Below are 17,998 nucleotides of genomic sequence, written 5' to 3' on the forward strand. Positions count from 1 at the left end.
AGCTGTGCCCTGAACCCCCACAGAACACCCCCAAACCCAGAGGCCCTGGCAGCAGGGTGGAGAATGCTCTGGGGACTCCCCTCAGGACACGGAGGTGGGCTCTGATTTCAGGCGATACATCTGCTCCCTGGGTGGGGGGGCTGGGGCAGGGACCCCCAGGATCAGTGGGCTCCCAGGGGGAGGGAGGAGTTGGGGATTATGGGGGAAGAAGTTGTATCCTTATTTCACCGGCAGCAAACCGTGGTGGCGGTTGCCAAACCCGGGACTCTCTCACCCCTGGAAACGGCACGTCCAGTGAGGGTGGCTGCAAACACCCTGGAAGAGCGTTACACCCAGGCCTGCCGGCCGGAGGGCTAAAGACAAGGCTCACACCCACCTTGCCGGATGCTGGAGCGGCCAGCCAAGGGGGGGCCTGGGCCTGGGCCACGTGGCACCACTGCCCTGAACACGCCCCGTGGACCCCAAGGGCAGAGGGAGGAGCAGAAGAGGTCCGCACGGTGTCCACTGGCCAGCAGACCCCTCCACCACCACCGCCCCAGGCGACTCAACGCCCAGGGGGCCTGGGGACCTTCCAGAGAGGCAAGGGTACAGAGAGGACTCAGGAGCCCCCAGCACTGCCCCCTGCAGCCTGGCTGGCCCAGGCTCAGAATCACCCCTGATGACCCTCAGGCAGCTTTCTGGGCAGGGGTCCAGGCCTGGGGTCCTCCTACAGGATGGCCCAGGGGGCAGCTCCGGGCAGAAGGAGGGGGTGTCCCCACGTCAGGGGGTTCTGCTCCACAGGAGGTGAGGCGGCCCTGCGTTTTCATCCCAGGACTTTGGATCAAACTGACAGCAGCTCAAGTGGGATCAGGCGGTGGGCTGCTTGGGGGGTGGGGCCCCTCACTGACTGGAGAAGGGGGTGCAGGGCTGGACACCGAGGCAGGGGTGCGTGCCCGGGGCACGGGAGCAGCCTGGCCGCCGGCAGTGGGACAGACCACCCCCTGCCCCAGTCACCCCCGGCCCTGCTCAGGCTGCTCTGGGCTACAGGACAGCCGGCCTCAGGGGACAGCTGCTGGGGCTTTACGGGAAGGTGCGTGGGAGGGGCTGGGCTCTGGGCTTCTGAACAAGGTGGGTGCTGAGAAAGAACACGTGTGCCCTTGGCGGGGCGGAAGGGCTCATTCTCCCTCGCTGGCCCCAACTCCTTGGCTCTTACCCCGCCAGCCCTGCCACTCTGCCCTCCCTCTCTGCCCTCACTGTTTCTCCTTCCTTCTGTCTCTCTCCCCTCTTCTCCTCCCTTCCTCTCTCCTGTCTCTCCACTAACACGGCAGCCTCCAGGCCCAGGAAAACCCTGACTTCTGCTGTATTTCTGCCGCATTCTCTCGGGGACTCATAAATTCACTTCCTCCACATTTGGACCCGGCCCCGTGGACACAGCCGCTCAGCTCCCCATGCAGGGTGTGCAGGTCCCCAGTCTGTCTGGGCAGCGTGGGATGCTGGGAGAATCCGGCCCGGCTGCGGACTGGGACCTTGGGCCCCGGCAGGTTACCTCCTGGCTCGTTTCTCCTGACCATTGGGTTGGTTCTGTGCAGGCAGAAGGGTCAGGCCATGGTCCCCATGCACCGGGCGGGGGTCTGGCCCCCAGGCATGGCCCCTTGTGCCCAGCCAGAAGCCACACTGGTCCCCCACCCCTCAGCCGTACTTCCTGGGGCTGCCTTGTTCTCCCTGCCTCTGGGGGTGATTAAACATCCCCTCCTTGTGCACCTCTGACACCTGCCTCTCTCCTGCCACTCTCGGGTCTCTGTGGAAAAGCGCTGCCCTAGAAGGTGTTCCCAAGTGCCCAGACATCTGCCGGTTCCATCCAGGATTCGCTGACACGGGCCCCCAGCCTGTGCAAACACACACCCCGCCCTAGGGCTCTTGGACCCCTCTCTCCCCTAGGTCTAGCTCATGCCTGGCACAGTCAGTGCTCAGTAAATACCTGCGTGGGTCCCCACTTCCCCACAGACACCACTGCTGTTCTCTCTTGGCTGGTAACACGAAGCCTAATGCAACCCATCACAGCCACCTCACTGAGAAATAGACAGGACTGCCTGGCCCCTTAGCTGGTGTGCTGAGGTCCCAGTGTTTGCTGAGCCTCTGCTGTGTGCCTGGCACCGTGCTAGGTATTCCGGCCAAGAGAGGGGCACCCACAATGTATGAAGGAATCTGTCATCCAAGGGGGCGGCAGCAGGCCAGTGGACACCCTGGGGGTGGCTAAGAGTCAGGTGCTTCAGTTTAAGTCACTGTGGTATCTAAAATACATGAAGAAAAAGCTTTAGAACTGAACAATAAAAAGACAAATAACCCCATCTTAAAGTGGGCCAGGATCTGGACAGACATTTCTCCAAAGTCTCACAAATGGCCAAGAAGCACGTGAAGAGATGCTCAACATCACTGGTTATTAGGGAAACACAAATCAAAACCACAGTGAGATACCACTTCACACCCACCAGGATGGCCATAATCAAAAAGACAGATATGACAGGTGTTTGAGAGGATGTGGAGGTATTGGAACCCTCAGACCCCTGCTGATGGGAATGCAAAACCATGCAGCTGCTCTGGAAGACTCCCGCAGCTCCTCAAAAGGTGAAACACAGTTACCATCAGATCTCACAGTCCCACTCTTGGGTATTTACCCAAGAGAATGGAAAACATTTCCACACAAAACTGTGTCCACAAATGTTCACAGCAGCACTATTCACAACAGTCCAAGAGTGGAACCAATACAAATGCCCATCAACGGATGGATGGATAAACAAACCGAGGTCTATCCGTATAGTCCACTGTCACTCAGTCTTAAAAAGGAAAGAAGGGGCTTCCCTGGTGGCTGGGCAGTAAAGAATCCACTTGCCAATGGAGGAGACATGAGTTTAATCTCTGATCCCACATGCTGTGCACTGAGCCCGTGCTTTAGAGCCCAGGAGCTGCAACTACTTTAGCCCATGGGCTGCAACTACTGAAGCCCGCATGCCTAGAGCCCTGGCTCTGCAACAAGAGAAGTGTCCCAATGAGAAACCTGTGGAGCACAACTAGAGAGTAGCCCCTGCTCTCCACAATGAGAGAAAAGCCCGCGTAGCAATGAAGATCCAGCACGGCCAAAAACAAATTTTTTTTAAAATTTAAACAAAAAAAAGGGATGAATTTCTGATATATGGGGTGTGGATGGACCTGGGTGCTGAGTGAAATAAGCCAAAGCCAGAAGACCACATGCAGAGTGTAGGATTCCATCCACATGAAATATCTGGAACAGGCAGGTCCACAGACAGCAGAATAGGGCTTGTCAAGGCTGGGGGGTGGGGGGCAATGGGGAGTCACTGCTTAATGCAGAACAGGGTTTCTTTTGTGGGTGATACAAATGTTCTAAAATTAGGTGGTGGTGACAGCTGCACAACCTTGTGAACACTCTAAAGAGCACTGAATTATGCACTTTAAAAAAGTGGATTTTGTGTAAATTATATCTGAATAAACACAGTACGATTTGTCTTCTCTCAGGGCACAGGCGTGACCTGGGACCACCTATGGGATATAAGAGGATAAGTGGGGAGGATGTGAAGCACAGAACGGGGGCTACCACCCACCCCTGGGGTTTGTGAAGGGTCTACAACAGCAGCAGTAGCAGCTTATTCATGGAGCATCCGTGGGTACCGGGTGCCAGCCCGGGAATCTTCGCCTGGGCTCATGTACCTTCAGGAAGGCCCTCGCAGGCTTGTAACCGATGGCCTGCGTGCGGTCTGAACTCAGCCCTGTGCTCTGTGATTCCAAGGCTTCCGGAATGCAGCCCTCCCTCGTGACTGGGGCAGGTCCCTGCTTTCCCGGTCTGTAAATGGGCACACTACGTGGGGGTGATCAGAGGACCTGATGAGGGAACATGGTGGCCAGGGACAGGACAAGCGAGGGCTGAGTCCCTGGCCCGCCTCTGCTCCTGCTGTCCTCCTGCCCCCTCGGTCTGTCTCCCCACCCTCCTCCAAATCTGAGTCCTAGGGCCCCTCCAGGAACACGCCTCCCCTGGCTTTCAGCATCACCTCCCACAGGACGATGTCCCCTGAGACCCAGACTCACAACCCCCACTACACCCGGTCCTCACCCAACCCCACATCCACCCCTCCCTGGGGTTCCCGGGCACTGTCTGCCTGCACTCCACCCCCCTGCTCTGCCCACCTCCAAATTCTCAGGCCTCCGGTTCTCCCCTGTGCACTGTCCCCACCCAGACCCAGGCCATCATCCCCTCCCTCCTGGACAGCTGCACCCCTCCCAGGGGCCCCCAGCTTCCTCTAGCACCGACCCCCCGCTTTCCTTCCCTACCCAGCAGCCAGAGTGATCATCCAAACACAGCCATACAACTGCCGCACGGCCCAGCAAGCGCACATCTGGGCGTTTATCCCAGAGAAATGAAGGCTTAGGTTCGCACAGAGCCTCTGTGTGGAAGAGCGCAGCGGTGGTATTCACAGAAGCCCCCCACGGGAACACCCCAGACACCCCTCAACCGGGAAAGGGCACCTCTCCATTCACGGAGGAGCACAGTGGGCAGTGAAAGGAACCAACTGTTGGTGCGAACAATGGCCTGGATGGTCTCCAGGGAACCACAGCCGACAAAGCCAGCTCCCAAAGGCTACATTTGTAGAACATTCTTGAAACAAGAAATGACAGACATGGAGAGCAGATCCGTGGTCGCAGAGGTTGAGCTCAGAGACTGGTGCGGGGGGAGGAGGGACGGATGTGGCCTTAAAGCAGGACGGAGGGTCCGGGTGATGACAGGCTTTCTGTCTGGGACAGTACCCATGCTGCCATCCGGACTGTAACACTGTACTAGAGTCTTGCAAAATGTTACCACTGGGGGCATGTGGTGGAGGGTTCATGGGATACCCTTGTATCATTCTCACAAGTGCGTGTGAATCTACAACTATCTGGAAACAAAACATTTAATTACAAAAGCACAAACACCAGATCGCATGCTACCCTGCTTAAATCGTTTAGAGCCCTTCCCTGGCCTCTGGACAAAATCCAGCATCCTTCCTGCAGCCCGGAAGCTGAGCTCGGATGCTGTTACCCTCTGCTTCCCTCTGCTGCAGACCAAGCCCTGCCTCCTGGCCTTCTCCCCCTCTCCACGAAAGGCTGCCCTCTCACATCTCCAGCTCCCTGCTAAGGGGATCATTCATTCACCATCCAACCATGGTCCCCTGAGCTCCCCCTGCTGCAGGCGCTGTGGCCAGACCGGGGGTCACAATCAGGAACTCGACAGATGGGCCTCTGCCCTCCTGGAGCTTCCAGTCCAAGGAGAGAAGATGCCACCAAACCAATGCACAAGCACGTGTGCACGCGGAGGCCCAGGGGTACCGGTGGGCCAGAGGCAGGGGGAGGGGGCACCACACCTGCAAACCACAGACCACCCTCACTGTCCTCACCAAAGTGCATCTCAGAGCGGCCCACAAGCAGCCAGGTCTCCAACCTCACCAGCGACAACCCAATGGTTGGGGGCAGGGCCCGGAAATGCACATGCGTTGACTGCACATCCTCAGGTGGGCAATGGGGCCCCAGCTCATGCCCCCTGGCTTTGCTCCTACAACCAGTCTCTGAGAAAGCCTGTGCAATTTGTGACAGTTGCCAGCCAGGTAGGATCTCATCTGGCATTCACTGAAGGGCCCCCCAAACCCCCTTAGTCCCTGAAACTCTCCCATTGAAAACCCCTCCAGGACTCCCCACAGTGCAGGTGCTGCCCGGCCCCCATGGAAACACCCCCTGTCCCCATTTGCTGCCCGGCCCCCATGGAAACACCCCCTGTCCCCATTTGCTGCCCGGCCCCCATGGAAACACCCCCTGTCCCCATTTGCTGCCCGGCCCCCATGGAAACACCCCCTGTCCCCATTCGCCGTCCTCAGCCCTGATGCAGAGACCCGTTGGGGTAGGGGGACAGGTCTTCTCAGCGTGGTGCTCATTACCACCCACAGCAGGCGGCCCCACTGCAGGCCCCTGGCTCTCCTCTGGGAGCCTGTCCAGGTGGCCCCGGTCAGACCACAAAGTAGCTCAGTCCCTGTTTCAGCATTTCCCATCTCCCCTACCCCCCTGAGCCTCAGGCCCACCCCCTTCTGTAAAATGCAGGGGTCACGCTTATCTCACAAGGGGACCACAGGGAAGAAGCCTGGGCAGGGACTTCCCTGGTGGTTCGGTGGTTAAGAAACTGTGCTTCCAATGCAGGGTTCAATCCCTGGTCAGGGAACTAAGATCCTACATGCTAAGGGGCAACTAAGCTTGCACACCCCAACTACTGGGTCCGCACTGCAATGAAGAAGCCGCACATGGCAGGGAAGTCTCAGTGCAGCCAAAATTAAAAAAAAACGGAATAAGAAGGCCAGGTCACTCCCAGCTCAAAAGGCCAAACACTCACCAGGCACAGGAGTGACGGTAGCTGACAGAGGGTAGCTGCAGGGAGCAGGATGGGAGGAAGGTCAGGGCGTCAGATGCTGGCTGCAAGCGTGGACCCTGGAGTCCTCTGGGAGAAGCCTCGGGCTGTGGGCCCCTGGAGAGGAGCATCCTGGGAGGAGAGGAGGGACGGAGGGGCGGGGGAGGCCCACTACCCACTCCTGCCCTTTGCCTCGGACTCAGGCCTGTAGGAGTCCACAGGTCCTCTGTCCACTTCCCACTGGCTGTGAAATCTCAGTGTGTACGGACACCTGTGGAGAATGGCGGGGTTCTCATCTGGGGTCTATGGAGAAGCCTGGGGAGTCTGCAATCCCTAGGGGTGCCCATAAAGTGTCACAGGACTTGCCTGCCCCTGGGAGATGGCCACAGCTCTCGGAGGGCCTGGGAGAACCCACACATTTATGAATGTGGACGAAGGTCCACCAGAGGTCCAAACTCAAAAGATAGTGTCACCCTCTCTGGCCTCTGCTTCACCGTGAGATGTGGGCTCCTCTGATCCTAGCTTCCTCAGCTGTAAGGAGGGGTATGAAATGATGGCTCCACTGGGGAACACCATTGCTTGGGACTGCAGACAGCTCTGGGCCAGCTGAGCCCACAACCCAACAGTCATGCAACGTCCTAAAGCCACAGGACATGCACACTTCACTTTCTCATCCCCTAAATGAGACCCCATGCCTTACCCCAAGGGCTTCCCTGGTGGCTCAGTGGTAAAGAATCCACCTGCAATGCAGGAGACGCGGGTTTGATCCCTGGGTTGGGAAGATCCCCTGGAGAGGGAAATGGCAACCCACACCAGTATTCCTGCCTGAAGAATCCCATGGACAGAAGAGCCTGGCAGGCTACAGTTCATGGGGTCGCAAAAAGTTGGACACGACTGAAGCAACTAAGCATGTCCACCTTACCTCAAACCACTGATTTAAGGGCTACAACTGATGCTTGTGAACTGTGGTGCTAGAGAAGACTGTTGAGAGTCCCTTGGACTGCAAGGAGATCAAATAAGTCAATCCTAAAGGACATCAACCCCAAATATTCATCATTCAAGGAATGATGCTGAAGCTGAAGCTCCAATACTTTGGCTACCTGATGGAAAGAGCCGACTCACTGGAAAAGACCCTGATGCTGGGAAAGACTGAGGATAGAAGGACAAGGGGATGAGAGAGGATGAGATGGTTAGATGGCATCACTGACTCAATCAACATGAGTTTGAGCAAACTCCGAGAGATAGTGAAGGGACAGGGAAGCCTGGCATGCTGCCGTACATGGGGTTGCAAAGAGTCGGACATGACTTAGTGACTGAACGACAACAAAGGACTAAAAGAAATAACACCTGTGGTAAGCGTACAGCTCAGTCCTTGGACGTAAAGGATGTTAAGTGGATGTTAAGACAGTGAGTATCCTTCCTCCAAAGGAATCTCCTGGCTTCAGGATTCCAGTTAACACATATTCACCTTGGAGCTGTTTAAAACCAAAACTGGTATGACATTGCAGTGGGTTGATGTCCCCCAAAAGAGATGTCCAAGTCCTAAACCCTGATACCTGGGGATGTACCCTTATTTGGCCCACTTTTGGCTGGGCCAGGTAGCATGTGGGATGTCAGTTCCCCAACCAGGGAGCCCCACGTGCCCTCTGCAGTAGAAGCGTGGAGTCTTAACCAATGGACCATCAGGGAAGTCCCCTGTGTGCTCTCATTTAGAAAAAGGGTCTCTGCAGATGCAGTGAACTTAAAGTCCTTGAGATGAGATCACCCTGGATTTTGGCTGAGCCTTAAATCTAATGAGAGGCATCCTTCCAAGAAACACAGGGGAGACACAGACACAGAGAAGGAGGCCACTGGCGATGGGGCAGAAGTGAAACATCGCTTACCCGCATGGACGTGATACTGGGGAACGCTAGTCTATTTCATTTCCATGAGCCATGTGACCCAGAGTTTAAAAAACTCTGTCCAGAGCGGTGACTCTCAGCCCTGCCTCTTTCGTCACACACCCAAGCTAGATGCCACCGTCCGAGATCCTGGCTGGAGAGGTGCCGCGTGGAGCCCAAACACATCCCTCCCTCAAACCATCCCAGTGATCCCAACGTGTGGCTGAGGCTGCTCTGGATGCAAGGCCATCGACCATGCCACATGTAAGAAGCACCTGGGCAGCTTGAAAAAGACTCAAACACCCAGGCCACAGCCAGACCACCCCGTCAGCAGCTCTGAGTGGGGCCAATCACCAAGAATTTTTCATAGTGCTCAGATGACTCTGCATACAGCCAAGGTAGGAACTCCAATGGAGCTGCCCACATGTGAACCTCCTGGGCATCTTGCAAGCATGAGGATTCCAACCCTGCAGGTCTACGGCGGGGCCTCAGACTGCATTTCTCACAGTCTCCCCGGACACCATCCTTGGTGGAGATACTGTGCGGCCGGGGATGAGAAGGGCTGCCTAGCACCGTGGTTCTACAGGTGGGGTCCTCGGATCAGTAGCATCAGCATCAACTGAAACGTATAAGAATGTAAATTCCTGGGGGTACCTCTCAGACCCAGGAGGTCAGCAACCTATTTTAACAGGGGGCCAGCAGTCTATTTTAACACACCTCCAAGGTGACACAATCAAGTGGAGGACGCACTGACCTGGGGTAACAGTCAGTGGCAGGCCAGCACCATCAGCAAGCCTGACCCTTGATTTGATCAGAGGTCTCCAAAAGCACCAGGGAGCCCTCCCTGTGTCCAAACCAATACCTTTGACATTCCTGGGAATTCGCGAGGTGACACATATGGAAAAAATTGTTATGGTAGCTCAAATGGTAAAGAAACTGCCTTCAATGCAGGAGATCTGAGTTTGATCCCTGGGTTGGAAAGATCCCCTGGAGAAGGTAATGGCAACCCACTCCAGTGTTCTTGCCTGGAGAATCCCATGGACAGAGGAGCCTGGTGGGCTACAGTCCATGGGATTGCAAAGAGTCAGACACGACTCAAGTGACTAACACTTTCATCATGGAGATGAGAAAACCTAGGCTGAGGACAAGCCTCCTTCAAGGCCAGCAACTTCAGTCCTGGGGTAATGACCACACTGCCCACCGTCATTCAGACTCAGCTCAGGTGCCACCCCAAGGATGCCTCTGGGGCTCATGTAAGGACAGACATGCCTCTTCCTTCCCTTCACAGAACCCTCACCTGTGCCATTTCCTTTTGAGATGCCCAAAGTCTGGCATGAGAAACTCCTAATTATTTTACATATTATAGTTTTGCACCCAGACTACACATTCTTCTGTAAAAGTCATGTCATGCTGTTTCTTGCGTTTTAGATTTTATTTGCTTATTTCTTTTCCAACAGCCTACATTACTGCAAACTATGTACTGTATACATAGTGCTATGGACTATGCTCGTGTCTCTCCAGAACCATATGGGCTTTGGGAGGTGATGAGGTCATGAGGATGGGGCCCATCACGACAGGATTGGTGCCCTTATGAAGGAGACCCTACAGAACTCCTCTGTCCTTCCCCGCAAGTGAGGACACAGAGAAGCTGGTGGTCTGAAACCCAGAAGGTCCTCACCAAACACTGTATCTGCCAGTGCCCTGATCTGGGACTTCTCGGCCTCTGGAAGCATGAGAAATGAATGCTGTTGTTTATAACCTCCCCACCCCCCACCCGGTCTACGGTTTTCTGTTGCAGCAGCCCAAAGGGACAAAGACACAGAGTCTGGCACAGCAGATATTGCCAGGTGGACCCACTGAAAGTGAGGTTTCAGTCTTTATGCTGTGAGCATAGTAGGAACTTGGTAAATGTTGCTCAATTACTGAACGAATCAAGCTGAGGAAAAGGGACCATTAGAAAGTGGACAGATGAAAGGGTACTTATTTTTCTGCTTGTGTTTCCTAGCACTTAAAAAAAATATTTATTTATTTGGCTGCACTGGGTCTCAGTTGCAGCACATAGGCTCTCTGTTGTGGCACGTGGGCTCCAGAGTGCATGAACTCAGTAGGTGCAGCACATGGGCTTCGTTGCCCCATGGCACATGGGATCTTATTTCTCCAACCAGGGTCCAGGCTTTCCTGGACCACCAGGAATGTTCCTTGCCTAGCACTTTACAATGAATACTGCTCATTAGACAGTGTTCCAACAGCGTCTCCTGGCCATGACTGCCTCACAGCATTAGAACATCTTCTCTATTATTCACTGTATTCAACACCATCCACCTTACTCATGTAAAAACGCTGGCAGGTCTGTGAGCAACAAGAGAGATGATAACAAAACAAAACCAATCAGGGAATTTTAATAGCAATGCTTTGGAGGGTTTTAAAATTTCCCTTTAACTGTCTACATCCAACTCTAAGTTCTTGCAACAGGATGGATGTGTGAAATGATGACAGTGAATGAAATTACCAAATACTGCTTCATTTGCCCAATGGATTCATCCCACACATATCTACTGGGTGACCACTGTATGTGGGCACTACTTTAGTGACGGGACACACATCCCTTCCTGCATGACTCTTATGCTCCACACTGGTGCTGTACTAGAAGACTTCCTGTGATGACAGAAATGTTCTGTCTCTGCACTGTCCAAGGCGGTGGCCTCAAGTCACAAGCAGCATTTGAGCATGTGGAAGGCAGCTAGCATGGCAGAGGCACTGAGTTTCTAAATTTCATTTAATTGCAATTAATTCAAATTTAAATTCAAATGGCCACATGCAGATTGGGCAGAGTTGGTTCAGATGACTAATCCATTGACGCTGATTTAAACAGAACAGAGGCAAGACCATCTTTCATTGTCTGCAACAGACAAAATCCTTCCTTTGCTGCCATGTGTGCACTTCCTGCGGTGCACTTTTTCTCTATTTGGCCGTGCCCCGTGGCACGTGGGGTCTTAGTTCCCAGACCAGGGATTGAACCCACACTCCCTGCAGTGGAAGCTCAGAGTCTTAACCACTGGACGACCAGGGAAGTCCCTGGTGCGCACTTGTAATCCTTGTACACCGCATGGGAACTGAGCACACACAACCCAAGGCAGAAGTAAACCTCGGGTTTTATTTGCATGAGTTCTACTAAAGGACCCCATTCCAACCCCATTTCCCACCCTAGCTGGGAAATGCCCCCTTGGCTCACCAGGAGACACCAAGAATGCATTCAACCGGCCAGTAGACAAGGTCTTAGTGGACGAAGTGCCCAGAGGGAATCGGAGCAAGGCAGTCTCCCAGCAGCCCAGGCAGAAAAGGGGAGCGCTCTCCAAGGTGCTGAACAGGCCGCTCCGTCTCCAGAACAACGGGCGAGCCGGCCCCATGCTCTAGTCCAGGGCCTGTTTGGCAAAGCCAGGACCCCACATAGCCCTATTTTCATCAACCACATGCCCTTTCCCAAGCCAGGAAACTACAAACTGGGGAGCAGTTGATCCAAGAGGGGACGAATCGCTGCAGAAAATTCAAACATCACCCATCCTTCCAGGGCTCACAAATCTAATATCGTGCTGACATTTAAGGACCTGAGGAATGTTTTATACAGGCTTATCAGCTCAGGGTTGATAGCTAGCTGTCTTTAGAGCTGTGGAGGCCTGGCAGAAAATGAGGAACAGAAAGTCCTGAGGAAAAATGGCAGACGCTCCTGGCCCTGCCCTCTTGCCACCATCACTGCCTTTTCCCAGGGGCTTCCTCTCTCCATAGGCATCCTCAGAAGATGGACCCACAGTGCCCTGTCCTCGGGTTCGTTGCATGAACTGTTAGCGTCAGTGAGGGCTACTCACTAGCTACCCGGTGGATGGCTATTTTCGGAGGGTGCTGATCCTCACCAGCTCAGTTAGGCTTCCTAATATAAAGCCCGTCAAATTGCTCCAGGGCTGTGCTGGGTGAGGGGACTTTTCAGTAACACTCCTCTCTCAGCTATAATTGGCAACAAAGAACTAGTTATTTGCTTTCCCTTCTCCTTTCACCTCACGGAGACTTCTCCCTCCCCAAAGGGGCTGAAAGACTCTCTGAAGACACACTTTCATCTCCAATTGCCTTTCGTTTCTGAAATGAGTCCCTACTGGCGCAATATTCCTGTCCATGGACCTGCTTCCTCCTAAATTAAGCATTTGGATTAAAGAAAAAAAAGTTCACTTTTCACATATTCCAAGCACCAATGGTCATTTATTTTGAAGAGGGTTTCCCCCATTTAAAGGGGGGGGTTACTGACTGCCTAAATGTGTATTTAAAGTGGAAACAAAGCTGCAGAACCGTATGGACCTGAGCCCTGCTCTGTGGCTGGCACCCTCTCTTTATGGGGAGAGCCGCTTCTCGGGAGGAGTGGAGGTGGGGGGCCCTGGAGTACCTGGCAAGTGAACAGAGCTGGAGGGCGCACATCGCTGTGTTTTGGGGGACAGGGCAGAAACCATCTCCGGGTGACAGGTGTGCTGTGTGCGCACACGCAGGCGCACGGGGATCTGAATTTTGGCTGTGGGCGTGTGTGATTCGTGTGGGCCGAGGGATCTGGGCCAGTGAACGGAATCTGTATGTGAGGGGGAGCGGCCGGGTGTGTGCAATGACTCACATCTTTCGGGCCGTGGGAGGGTTTTATTTGCGGGGGGTAACTTTTGGTCTGAGGGACCCTGCACACATGGCCCCCAACAGGAAATATTTACCTGTGCAGCAAAGCAGGGGTCCATCAAGTGGAGAAGAGGGCCCCGGTGGGGCGTCTGGCCGTGTGCACCTGCCTGCAACTCATCTGCTGCACCCAGAGAAGGAGGGTGTGGAGGGAGAGGAAGAACAAGGATGGAGTTTTGCACAAGGGAGTTCAGAGAGAGGTGTTCTGCACAGAAGCAAGAGCTTGGGAACTGCCGCCCTGAGTGTGATTCCAGGTGCTGCCCAGCTCTCAGCAGCCAAGTCACCTGGCTCCTCTGAGCCTCTGCTTCCCAAAGTGGGAAATGGGAAGAAGGAGAAAACCAAGCCCGGAAACGAACAGGGACTGAGTGCTGTAGTCATGCAGACACTCGCCACATGCCCGGCACACAGTAAGTGTTGAGCATGGCCATTTATTAACATTTTCATGATCATTATCATCATGTCTGGCTGTTGGTTCTAATAACGATCATTGTAAGTGACAGTCATTACATGTGAACTCTAATAATAAAACGGTGCTAAATAATAATGAGTGCTTACTCTATTCCTGGTGCTGCCATGTACACCACCTCAATTAAGCCCCGCCCACTCCACAGTTGTTGCTATCGGCCCTTTGTATGGCTTCAGAAACAGAAGCTCGGAGACGTTAGGCAACCCACCCCAAGGTCACAGAGAAGAGCAAAGGCACAACCAGGATTCAAGCCCAACGGGTGTCGACCCCACCGCGTGCGCTCCTGCCACCCCTGTGCCCCAGGCCTCACCGTCTCTTCAGGGTCACCCGACAGACAGTGGAAGCCACTCAACTCGGTTGAGTGAGCAATGCCGGCCTTGTGCCTGGGGGAGGATGAACCTGGAGGAGGAGGAGTTGGCAGAAGTGTCCCCAGTTGAAATGGATTCCATACCAATTCCAGCTAAATGTAGAATACATTTGCCGTTGGTGCATTATTCATGAAAATCGCCGTTTTCCCCAAGTCAGCACTGGGAGCTGGGCGGCTGCCCGCCCCACATCCCCATCCCGTGTGCAGAGGAAAGCAGGGTTGGAGGCAGGACCGCGAGCTCGTTAAGGCTCTGCTGCGCCTCTCCAGGCATGACCCACACCACCCACCAGTTGACTTGGGAGCAGGCGTGGAGACCACCGCTCAGTTCTGGTGGATTATGAAACATCACGTCAACCCTGCTCACCCCGCGTGCTGCTTGAGGGCGAACATTCTCAACAGCCACCCCCTTCCTAGTGAGGGGTGGGGTCCGGGTTCCAGCGGCCCCTGATTATTCCAGGCCACAAAGGTCAGTTCGACTTTCTGTCCTGCCTTGTCACCAACCAAAAGGCAGCAAGTCGGCCTGGCACCCCGCATCCATGTGCCCACTTCAGCTGGCACACAGGCGATGGGATGTGAGTGAGGAAAGGGGGTCCCACCCTGAACAGACTGGGGGTTCAAACCCTCGCTTCTGCCACCAAAGGCTGGGGGCTCGGTCCTGTCCCATGGGCTCCAGGGCCTCCCTGGCTCAGAATGTGGCGGACACGACTCCCTCCCCTGCAACCTGTGAGACTCAAGCAAAACGATGTGGAGGAAGGCGTTTTAGAGGGTGGACACAGTGGAGCTGGTTGGTAGCCGATGGAGACCCAAGGATATCCACCCAATGAAAGCAGCGCTTCTCCCAACGACGCAGCCCATCCTACACTCGTGGCCCCACAGAATCGGACCCTCTCCTCCCAGTGAAACCACCACCCTTCCCTCTAAAATGGAAGCTCCGTGAGGGCACAGATTTCCATCTGCTGTCTTCCCAGGGCCCCGAGCACCTGCTCATAGTAGGCACTCGGGAGGTGTCTGATGAACAAAGGCTAGAATTTCATGGGCCACTGAATATATCTGGGGAAGGGGGGCGCTGACCAGGGTGCTGGACCTCCTTCGCAGACACCCTGCCGAGTCCCATGGGGGACCGGCCCAGCCCCTCTCCTCCCAGACTCCAGTCTCCAGGCACAGACACAGCTGGCAGAACCTCCGGAGGGACGGATCTGCAGAGCAGCCAGACTGGAGCCGCGGGTGACGGCGGCCCTGGGCTCCCAAAGTGCCCAGCTGGGAGCGCCAGGCTGCTCGGCCGCCCACCTCAGCCACCCACATCTGCTGCCTGGGCCTCACAGTGCCTGCACACACACACACACACACACACACACACACACGCCCACGCCCACGGCCTAGAACCCAGGGAGGGCTGTCTGTTCGGCCTGGCCCCGGCACCCCAGGGTCAAGGAAGCTCTCCAACCCACTCCAGGAAAACAACAACAGCACAGAAGAGGCCGCCTGGGACGGGGCGCCATGGCTTTGACAGGCAGGACCGTTATATAATTAACTGCCCCCCACGCCTCCTCCCCTCGGAGGAATAACGAACCCTGCCTCTCAGTTGCATAAGCCAAAATAATAATTACTCTCCAGCCCTCTGACACTCCTGGATGTGGCCGGGGAGCAGGTGTTCAGCACAAGCTTCAGGAGCCTCAGAGAGTGAGCAGGGACCGCATGTACATTTGTGACTCCTGTGCCCAGCAGAAGCACACAAGTCCCCTCCAGTCCCCACTCCTTTCCCAGGCATCCAAGCCTGAAAAATTAGCCAGCCGCCAAGAGGGAGCCACTCATCAGGATAAGCTCCCAGGGTGGGGAGGGGGCCTCTGGGGAGCAGGCTTGCTTGGGGTCTGGCTTCCAGGAACAGAAGTGCCCCACACCTCTCAGATGCCCCGAGGAGTGGACATTGGAGTGTCTGGGACAGCGATGGGGGACAGCCAGGGCTCCCTGCACAGAAACCATCTTAGAGCCGCGGAGGGCGGGCAGCACGCTGGCTTCCGGCGCCGGCTCAGCCGGGAATGTGGCGGCATCTTAGAATGAAGGCACAGAGCATCCCTAAACTAATGGTGAAAATGATTCAGCCACTGAAAGGCGAGATTCCTGGGCTCGCGCTAAACAGATGGGCCTCCCTCCCTCCCTCCCGCCAGCAGCCTGCTCCAACAGCGCTAGCCCCGCGTCCAACCACCTAGAAGTTTATTGCCTTGTTGTGATGGTTTGGGTTCGCGTCCCCCGCCTCTAGCTCTCCCAGCCGCTCTCTTTCCATTGGCTTGGGCTGATCAGGACTAAGGGAGGCCCGGAGGCACCGCAGGAAAAACAAGCAGCAGAGCAGGGGCCTGACTCCCAGAGGCCGACACCCAGGGAGCAGGGCCCGCAAGGGGAGGGGGCCCTCTCCCAGCCCCATTGCGCCCTTGCTGGGTCCCAGAGGAGGCCGCGGGCCCAGCCTGGCCTTTCCGGCCTGCTCTTGGACGATGCACTAACACCCGGCTCAGCTCCGAGGCTCCCGGGCCTGGCACTGCTCCCAGAAAGCCCCCAACACCCTTCCGCTGGCACAGGGGCGCTGTCCCCCACCAGGCAGGGAGGCAACCTGTAGCCAAGGCCGCCGGGGCCTCCAGGGAGCCCTAGGAAATGCCCCAGGTGCCCACGGCCCTCTGGAGGGAGAAGCTCGACTCCCCAGAGATAAAACAGAAGAAGAGAGAGAAGAAGGTCCCTCCTCCGCCAGCCCCCGCGCGCCGGGCGCACCTACCTCCATCGGAGTAGGTCTCCGTGCCGTAGCCGTCCTGCAGCCCGTTGCTCCAGGTCCCTTCGTACTTGGCCCCGTTGCCCGTGCACTCCCGCACCCCGTAGCGCCCCTTAAATCCGTGCGTCCACTCGCCCTTGTACACCCACTTCCCCTTGCTCTCCAGGCCGATGCCGTGGCGCTTGCCCTGCGCCCAAGTGCCCTGGTACGTGTTGCCGCTGGGCCAGGTGTAGACGCCCAGTACCTCGAAGCCGTGGCTCCACGAGCCGGTGTATTCGCCTTGGCCCTTGGGGCCGGTGCAGACGCCATGGCCGTGCGCCTTGCCGTCCTCCCAGCCTCCACAGTAGGACCCTCCATCGTCAAAATTAAACCTGCCCCCACTGGACATGCATGTAACTCGGTTTGCAAATCCCGCAAACGGTGAAAAAAAAAAAAAAAAAAGGCGATCAACAAACCGGAGTCTTGGTTGGCTGGCTGGCTGGTTTTGTTTTGCTTTTTTTTTTTTTAAAGGAAGAATGGAGAAAGCAAAAAACACAGCGAGCAGATCCCGGGCGGCGGACGGCCGCGGCGTCGGCTTCGGAGGAATTCAAGTCAATTGGGGGCGATTATTCATTTTCGAGCTGCGCCGCGGAGCCTGACCAGCGTCTCGCGCTCCCGTTGGAGACAGGACCGGAGGGGAGGAGGGCGGGGGAGGGGAGGGAGGGGAGGGGGAGGGAGGGGGCAGGAGCAGGAGCGGCTGGTGCGAACGGCTCCACCTCAGCGGCAAGTGCCCCCTCGGAGGCGAGCCCGCCGGGCTGGCCGCGCAGGCCAGGCGGGGACGGCGGCGCTCAGGCCCGGGGCGCAGTCCCCCACCTGCGGCTGCCGCGCTGCGGGCGCCCGAGGGCGGCGGCGGGGCCCGCGGGCGGCGGCGGCACGGGCGGCGGCGCGGGCGGCTGCACCATATTGGGGGCCGCGGGCCGGGCCGGGCCGGGCGGCGGCGGCAGCAGCAATGCGGCGGGTCGGGCGGCGGCGGCGACGGCGGCGGCAGCGGCGGCGGCGTGCGCTCTGGGCCCTGCTCGCGCGCTCGGGCAGGCGCGGCGCGCGCCCGCACCCCGCGCCCCGCCCGCCCGCGCGCCCCCGCACCCCGCCGCCCGCGCGCCCCCGCCCGGCCCCCCGCCCCCGGCGCACCCGCGGCCTGGAGAGGGGAGCTGGCCCTCCTTGCTGAGGGCGCGTGGCGCAGGCGGGGACCCGGGGCGCCCCGCCCGCCTGGCGTCACCTCTTGCTTCGATCGGCCTGGAAATAGGGGTCCAGCCCCGGCGCCCGAGACGCCCCAGTTCCCCCCGTCTTTCCCGGGACTTGGGTTTAAAGGGACAGGAACTGCGTAACGGGAAGGCGCCCAGCACCCAGGGCGCTCTTTACCCCTTCCCGGGAGCCG

General features: G+C 56.8%; 1 protein-coding gene across 1 annotated transcript in view; it reads right to left on the reverse strand.

Moving 5' to 3' along the window:
* Positions 1 to 17,619, reverse strand: part of JPH3 (junctophilin 3) — a 77,861-nt gene extending 60,242 nt beyond the window's left edge. Inside the window, exon 1 of the mRNA XM_020890177.2 lies at positions 16,591 to 17,619. Coding sequence (XP_020745836.2) covers positions 16,591 to 16,972 — 382 coding nt within the window. The 5' untranslated portion in view covers positions 16,973 to 17,619. The remainder of the gene's footprint in view (positions 1 to 16,590) is intronic.
* Positions 17,620 to 17,998: the final 379 nt, after the last annotated feature.

This window comes from Odocoileus virginianus, chromosome 20 (genome assembly GCF_023699985.2).
Source record: "Odocoileus virginianus isolate 20LAN1187 ecotype Illinois chromosome 20, Ovbor_1.2, whole genome shotgun sequence".
Classification (NCBI taxonomy): domain Eukaryota; kingdom Metazoa; phylum Chordata; class Mammalia; order Artiodactyla; family Cervidae; genus Odocoileus; species Odocoileus virginianus.